The following is an 8,325-nucleotide window of genomic DNA, read 5'->3' on the forward strand; positions in this document are numbered from 1 at the left end:
ATTATGTCAATGTTCCTGACAACCATAGTAGTTAGTCAACTCGCCGATGTTGATGTCTCTGCAGTGGACAGATGAGGACAAACTTCGTATATAGTTCAAAGTTGGTTATCCTTTTGATGGAACATTGGATCGAGCAGGTAAGTTTCCTGAATCGTCATCCCATCTGTAGTATATGATAACATAAGGAGAACTTCTGATCAAACATACCTTTTGTCCCATTTCAGCTATAGATACTGCACATTGATGTTACCATTTATTGATAATGTTTTCTGAGGCAACAATAACCAAACAGATGCAGTGCTGCACATTATCTTGATGAAAATTGTAATTAATTATTTTATTTTAGACAAAATGTAATTTAATCTAATTTCATAATAGGAGGGATCGGTCTAGGACCATTTTCAATAACAGATATTTAACAGGCTCCACATACAGTATATCCTCTGACTTACTTTGGTTGACTTCTTGAATTTGTGACATCACAGCCCAAAACCCATGGTAAATGATGAGGCTGTAATCATAGTTCAGCCTTCTTGATCGCCAAGTCCTCTCTACTAAAGATGCAACCTGTAGCCCCACCACCCCCTCCACCTCCTCCTCCTCCACCTCCACCTCCACCTCCACCCCCTCCACCTCCACCTCCACCTCCACCTCCACCTCCACCTCCACCTCCACCACCCGGTCCCCCTCCTCCTCCCGGCATGGGCCTCATATCCAGAGGGTTATGCCGAGGCTCCAAGATGCGCAACTTCAACTGGGATGCCATTCCAAAAGACAGTGTGATAGGAAAGCACAACATCTGGACAGCACAGAAGACTCAGGGAGAGTATGAGCTGGACACCAAGCGTATGGAGGAGCTGTTCAGCCGAAGTGAACAGGGCCAGCTGCAGAACAAGGCCCTCAACCGCCAGAGCCTGCGGGGCCTGCCAACCTCTGCCCAAGGGGCAGAAGTGGTGAGTTGACCTACCAGTGACTTGCCCACCCTAATACTCACACATGTACATTAATAGATAATTCCAAATTAATTGAAGTAATTCCATTCCATTTGATGCAATATATTGCCTACCAATTCCTGCTCTAGTGCTTATGATTCTGACCTGATAATATGTCTGAGAGTTGAGTTGAAGATTAAGATAAATTGTTGTGAAAACTAGAGATATGACAGAAATGTGTTCTTTAGAGCGAAAGAGATTTCTTCAGGCATGTTGTGGAACTAGGATTTGTCACAGGATGACGTGTTGTTTCCCTGGAGCCTTATTATGGCAGCATGCTCAGTCTTGCTTTGAGGCTATGTGGAACTTCTATTCTATCTATCTATTCCATATTTTCTTATTTAGTCTGCATGATGATCCTTAACCTCAAGCACACAAGAGCAATGCTGCATAGTGAAAATGTTGTGTTGTCACTTTATACTTGACCAAATTTGGGAAAATAAACAAACCATTCTGATTCATTTTGAAAATGTGACTCTTTAACATACTCTTACTGGAAGGCTGCCCCATCTGTCCACATTCCTGTCTAGTCTCTTATGTTTTCATGCTTGGTGTCACCAAGCACACATGAAATAAACTAATCAAGGAATAGGCTATTTATGCAATTTCTTATGAAGCTATTGAGCAACAGATTTAGCTGTCTATAATGTTTTTCTCAACAAAGTTTATCAATAATATTTCTTGATAAAACACAATTTTTCCAGACTTGAATTGGAGCAACACTATGTTGTAAAAGAAAAAAAGGTGTGTGAACCATTTTGTTCTGGACAGTGGATGTTCTTTCTTTAGGTTCAGTGATGTAAATCATGAGACCAAGTTCCCTTTAAATGGTTCTTAAATTAACAAACAGTTAATATTTATGTGGTGGTATTTCATCCAGGAAGACTTTGCTTTAGGAATGATTTGCTGTTGGTTTAGTTATACTGTATAATACTTCCCTTTCTCTAAGTGACAAGTTTTTACGGAACAATTCTGACCAGTTGCCCTCATTTATATGGCTGAAGCTATTTTTGTTATCTTCTCCTTTTGTATATTTGTTCACTATTTAAACCACTGTTACCACCCTTACAATTAAATAATGGTGATGCGATTGAAACTGAGCTGAAATCTATTACTGAACTTTTAGATTGTGGACAGCTGTTTCTTGCATTATCTAATCAATGGTACAGATTACCATTCAATCAAAACAGAGAAACTTTAACCTTTGGAATGAATTGTTGCTGTCATTGACTAACTGATTGTACCCATGTCTATGTGTTCTCTTAATAGGTGTCCATTCTCAACTCCAAGAGGAGCATGAATGTTGGGATCTTCCTGAAGCAGTTTAGGCGGTGAGTCAGTGGAAGTATGCTCAAGGTGTGGAGGGGTTAGTATTGAGTGCACACCATGAGACAGACAGCTTGCCTCAGGCAAGGCTACATCACATTCTCTGAGAGCCAGCGTGTCCCAACAGCTCCATATGACTACACTGCTAGAGCAGGTTATTCGACTCTGAGCTGCCGCACAGATTAACTATTGACAAATTAATGTATTGCTAAAGGGTTTTCCCTGTAGGCTTTATATTTATATACAATATTACTGTATTGTCTCTCATTTCCTGTCAGGTTTGCTGTTGTGATTGACAATGATGAAATGACAGCTCACCCATTTAAAAAGCAAAGCATCAGAACATAATCATCTAAATGTTTTGTTATTACATACATTTTATGTTTTTTTTTATCCAAAATCCACTTTTCTACCTACTGTATTTTCATGTTAATGTTTGCATTCCTATGCCACTAAGGAGTTCAGGTTCAGAGTTGTAGGTACAGTAGCAGGTAGGGGCTTGCCTTGGGTTTGGTTAATTTCTTAGCACAACTAAGCATAAAGATTGAGTGAGAGGGCAGAGACCCACCCTAAAGCATGAGTAATTGAGGAAAATAACTGCTTCATGTAGGTGGCAAGTTGGCAACAAATACATTGTCTTGTGTCTCAGTGTTTATCAGTGTCTCTTCACAGGCCTGTAGGGGATATGATTGAAGACATCAGCTCTGGGAATGGGCTGAAATTTGGAACAGGGAAACTAAAGGAGCTATGCAAGCTGCTGCCAGAGGAGGAAGAGGTACTTTGCTTAGCTCTTGCTTTTTTCAGAATTACCCTGCTTTGAGGTCATACCAAATAATGATATTTTGATATTGATATTTTGTGTGCAAAGGGTGGTACTGGTATGGGTGGTATGCAAAGGGTGGTATGAATCATGATGAAGTGAACACTTAAAGCTGTGTCTGTTTTTTTTTTTGCATTGGTATGGATGCAGGTGAAGCAGCTGGTTAAGTTTAAGGGGGACCAGTCGGCTCTTCCTGAGGCAGATCTGTTCATGGTGCTACTTGTCAAGGTACCCAGGTGAGACCATGTGATGTCTACAGACTTCTCTCAGACGTCATCCGTGTGGTTGTTGTACTTATTTCCACATCTTATGTTTGGACAGAACATGATGACAGTACCGTAACTGAATGATATTAGAAAATATTTTTTGTAGATTTTCCTAGATGATTTTCCTATTTTGAAGAGAATGAATGATGATTCTCTCTTCATGTCTTCTAGTTATGAAGAACGTCTCAAAAGCATAGTGCTCAAAGAGGAATTTATCCCCCTTATGGGTGAAATGAAACACTCCATTGCCACCTTGATTACCGCAGGCAAAGGTAAAGTTTTCTACCACGTTTGCTTTTTGGTGTTCTGAAGAAATCCATTAGCAACTGACTCAACTGATATTTATCTCCTCCTAGAGTTGCTGGAATGTGATGACCTCCACTCTGTTATCCGTCTGGTGCTGAAGACAGGGAACTACATGAATGCTGTAAGTGTAAACAACCTGCATGTAAAGCTTTTGGTAAGCCCCAGGTCTGTCAATTTGTCAGGCTTACTGTCCCTCTTTTCCATTGCATGGGTATAGGGTGGCTATGCTGGCAGTGCCATTGGCTTCCGAATGGCATCTCTACTGAAGTTAGTGGACACCAAGGCTAATAAACCTGGCATGAACCTTATGCACTATGTGGTAATGGTAAGAAGAAACATTTTTCTAGAATTGAACTCTAGTTTAGCATTTTGTCTGTCTCCTGGAAAGTAATTGGTCACATTATATTTATTACAGCAAGCTCAGAAGGTAGATGTTGCCCTGATGAAATTCCCAGACCGACTTCAACACATTGGTGCTGCAGCAAGGTATTGTAATAGTAAAAAACTGTCCTAACATTGTAGCATTTTTCCTTCTATAATCCAATGTGCTTTTATTAATGTCTGAATTGAATTATTCACACTGCTTTGGTATAGTAAAGACAAAGATAGATGCTCATCGGAGAACAGGGTATAACTACAGTATAGCGACCAAATGAAGTTGAAGCTGTGAAAAAGCATAATACTTAAAAAAAAAAGTTAAGAAAAATTACTGTGGCTATTGCATAGCAAAGGATGAAAATGCACCAATGTGTTGGGGCTCAGAGGCCTTTCTCAAGGTCTTGAATTATTCACAATTTTGATTTGTAGAGTCCATAAAGAGGACATAGAGACTGAGTTTCAGAGGGAAGTGAAGATAGTGCAAGACACAACGATGGAAGTCAACAAGCAGGCAGACCTAAAGGCCCAGATGGAAGATTTTCTGAAGGTGCGTTAATCCTGTGTATTATTCATGCCTCTGATCTTATCTTTTTTACTTATTCTAGTATTGTATATCATATTAGATGAAAACAAACTATATAAGCCAGATATCAATAATGCAGTTTTTTGTATTTGTTTTGGCTCTGGTCCCACATAGGAAGCAGAGTCTTGTCTGGCTGAGATTGCAATATCCCTTCAGAGCCTGAACTCAGTGAGTGACTCTGTGGCAGAGTACTTCTGTGAGGATCCCAGCAAGTTCCAACTGGAAGAATGTTGTTCCATCTTCAACTCCTTCTGTGAGAAGTTCATGCGGGCCATCATGGTAAGCCTGATTCTGGATTGCATTTCCTCCATTTTGGTGGTTCCTTAAATATCTATTATTGTTTGTGCGCAGGAGAACAGGGACCGTGAAGTGGCAGAGGTGAAGAGGAGACACAGGGACAGGCTGCAGTGTGCTGCTAAGCGCAGGTCCACAGCCACCTGTTCCATCAGGGACAAGGACATGGAGGCCGTGGCTCTGGAGTCCATCCTCCAGAGGTTCATGACAAGTCGTGTGTCCCGAAGGAGAGGGGGAACCCCCTACCATTCCAACGGCAGCCTATCAGAGATCACCTCTCAGGAGAACCCCCCTTTAGGAGAACAAGGCAGGAGTAGCTCTGGGCAGACCATGAAGGTGTGTAAAAATGAGTCAAACTCAGCAAAAGACCTGACAGGGACCTCTATGCATGAAAAGGACCAATCACAGGACAAGGAGAACAGGGTAGAAAATGAAGCTCCACTTGCTGAGGAGTTGCAATCACCTAGGAAACCAGAGCAGAGAGGTTCCACACAGCTGGCCAAAATGCCCAGCACTAGCTCCTCCGCAGTCAGACCCATCTCAGTGACTGTGGAGGAAGGAAACGATGAAGAAAAGGCCAATAATGAAGAAGAGGCCCAGAAGCTGCGTGAGGTGTCCAGGAAGGTTCTGCGGTACCAGAGCAGCCGCAGCAGCCTATCTTCTGGAGAGTACACTCTCGATCAGCAGAGATCTCCAAGTGCTACCTCCACCTCCCCTTGCCAGCATACCTTCCATGAGTATAAGCACAGACTGCTGGGAGATACAGGCAGTGAGAGTTTGACAAAATACATCCTCACCCCTCACTTCTCTTCCAAGAGTAACCTCACCCGACGCCACACTCTCACTCTACCACCTAAAGCCCTTCCCAATGAGGAAGAGGAAGATGACCTCTGGACTCTGCCTCAAGATGAAACTCCTAGGCCGTCATTGGGAGTCATAGGGAAGATGAAATCAGAGGATACTGGTCTACTCTCCCAAAAACAGAGAGGCCTAGTAGGACCAAAAGTCCCCAAACCCTCTGAACAGTCTAGTGTTCAGGACAAGATCACCTCATCAGCAAAGCAACACACTCCACCTCTACAGCAAGGGGCGTTGAAGCAGGAGGAGAACACAATGGAGTGTGTATGGAGCCCTCACCAGACAAAGTGTGAAACCAGCCCTCCCCAGACAAACAACTTCCAGAAACACATCCAGACCAATCCGCCCAAGAGCCCTAAACCCAAGCCAGAAGTCAGTGGCTTAATGTCCTTCTTTAAACGCTTGGGGGAGAAGAGCAAGCCTAGCACCAGCAAAATTGACTGTATGGGCACTGATTCCTGATGTACAGTAGGCCTAGATTTTTTCATTAAGGCTGTTTATACAGACTCTTGTTTCATTGTTTTATTACCTTGAACTAAGGAATATTGAATGTCCTCATTAAGAATACAGTGATATCCACTTAGATATTAACTTATTTGCTTAACAATTATTTATTTACGTCAGTAACATAAATTATTATTCAATAGAAGCGGAGAAGGACCTAATCTGCTCTTTGTCCAGGAAAACAATGGAACTATCTTTCCCAAACAGTGTTAAAAAAAAAAAAAAAAAAAACATTCAGAGCTAAAGAAAGTGAATATCAACAATGATGACAGCACACATAATTGGAATTAATTGATTGGTACATTAAATGTATGTATGCATGTATCTCTAAGGGATAGAATGTAAAATAAACAGCAAATATCAAGTTCAAAGCCTTTAATGAAATGTGCTCTTCTCTTGTTGTCGTAACAGGACAACAGAAATGCAGACATTTTTTGAAGTACTTCAGTACAGTCAAACAATTGTGTACAAGGTAGAACCGATTGGCATCTCCATGGAAAAGTAAAAGGCGCTAATCCCAAATGAAGTTATTTAGAGTTTAGCATGGGAGAGAGCCAGCACCTAGTGGCCGTTAGAGTTACAATGGAGAGAGCCAGGGTCCCAGCATGTGCCCCTGCACCCCAGCCTGCAGCTCTGCCAGTGACCCCCTGCCTCTTCCAGACAGGGCAGCCTGGCAGGCCTAGGCACTGTGGGGTGGGTGAGGGGATTAATTTGCTTTGCTGAAGGATGGGTTGAGTTGAAAGGTGGGTTAAACCACTTTGCTGTCCAGGCAGTTGATACAGGAGTCTAGTCAGGTTTACTAGCTAGTATGATCAACATGTTCTGTATTATTTAGTAGTATTACAGAAAAGAAACACAATATTCACAGACTTTTGTGGCTTCAATTGTTTTCTTTTTCATTAAATATTGGAGTTGACATATTACACCGTTGTGCTCCTCATGAAAACATCTGTTGAATCATAACATAATTTAGTGATTGCTGACTGTATAAACCCTGTGCTGCATAAATAAACAGATGCAGGGATTTCTTGAAGTGAAATGGTCATTGTGGACAGTATAAACCATTGGATGTTGCGAGAAACAGCATGGTAGTGGCCAGTGTGTCTCAGCTACTGTACAAGCTGCTGCTGCTACTGAGCCTGTCTGCCTCTGCCATCTGGGCTGCACTACGCTGGATGCAGTCTCCATGGCAACCTCATCTCTCACAATGAAATCCTGAGACGACTGTCTATGCCCGCCCCCACCCCTCACCCCTTCCAAACCACACCGCCCTTAAGCAGTGTAGCCACATTACCGACTATCTCCACAATTTATCTTTATCTTTATCTCTCTCTCTTCCTCTTGTGTCCACCTAGATGCATGAGGCCTTGAAATGCCTAATGAAGCATGTTTATTGCTGTACACAAAGGAATCATTAAGGCAACAAAGCCTTTTCTGTTGAGAGAGATACTCCTCTTGTGTGGGAATATTTTTAGCTATCATCTCTGAAATCCCTGAACGCTCTAATGCACTCTTTAAGTGCCCCCCATCCCCCTTCAGCACCACCCCACCCCACCTTCTTTTATCCTTCCAGATACATAAGTCCCAGCTGGACTGCTCCACTGTTTTCACTTCCCCTCCTCCCCTCTCCAGCTTTTCACCCCCCACCTCTCTGTCATCTTCCCTTCCTGAACTGACTGTGCATAAAGATAAGCAATGTATATTGTGGGTAGTAGTAATCATCCCTAAAATGATCATTTATAAAGATGACCCTTAATCAGATACACAATAAGGACTATCTAATCTGGCATAGGGCACATCCAGTGCACTTGAAGGAATTTAGTCATTATAGATTATTCATTATATATTACTGCTTGATCATTGTCTTCTCCACTGCTTCTGTGTGTGTCTTCCCTATGTCTTTACACCCCAATTCAAACACCAGAGGTTGTGAAAAGCATCCATTGTCCTTTTATGGGCAGTGGGCGGTGTTTCAGGAGACCAAACCCCATTGCAGCA

The 8,325-nt window shown here is 42.2% G+C and overlaps 1 protein-coding gene across 1 annotated transcript; it reads left to right on the plus strand.

Annotated features, from left to right (window-relative positions):
* The first annotated feature begins 14 nt into the window (after nucleotides 1-14).
* Nucleotides 15-7,318, plus strand: fhdc4 (FH2 domain containing 4). Its single transcript, XM_083696376.1, has 12 exons — nucleotides 15-137; nucleotides 486-953; nucleotides 2,262-2,323; nucleotides 2,991-3,093; nucleotides 3,289-3,374; nucleotides 3,576-3,676; nucleotides 3,761-3,831; nucleotides 3,928-4,035; nucleotides 4,126-4,196; nucleotides 4,518-4,635; nucleotides 4,786-4,950; nucleotides 5,023-7,318. The coding sequence occupies exons 2-12, from the start codon at nucleotides 561-563 to the stop codon at nucleotides 6,283-6,285; spliced, it is 2,541 nt and encodes an 846-aa protein (XP_083552502.1). The 5' UTR covers nucleotides 15-137; nucleotides 486-560; the 3' UTR covers nucleotides 6,286-7,318.
* The last annotated feature ends 1,007 nt before the right edge of the window (nucleotides 7,319-8,325 follow it).

Source organism: Argentina silus (assembly GCF_951799395.1).
Source record: "Argentina silus genome assembly, chromosome: X".
Taxonomy (NCBI): Eukaryota; Metazoa; Chordata; class Actinopteri; order Argentiniformes; family Argentinidae; genus Argentina; species Argentina silus.

Excerpts from the sequence above, each read along its gene's own strand:
- fhdc4 (XM_083696376.1), top strand. The coding sequence starts at position 561 with ATGCAACCTGTAGCCCCACCACCCCCTCCACCTCCTCCTCCTCCACCT. Across the intron at positions 3,375-3,575 it reads CTACTTGTCAAGGTACCCAG|TTATGAAGAACGTCTCAAAA; the intron begins GTGAGACCATGT and ends CATGTCTTCTAG. Across the intron at positions 4,036-4,125 it reads TTATGCACTATGTGGTAATG|CAAGCTCAGAAGGTAGATGT; the intron begins GTAAGAAGAAAC and ends TATTTATTACAG.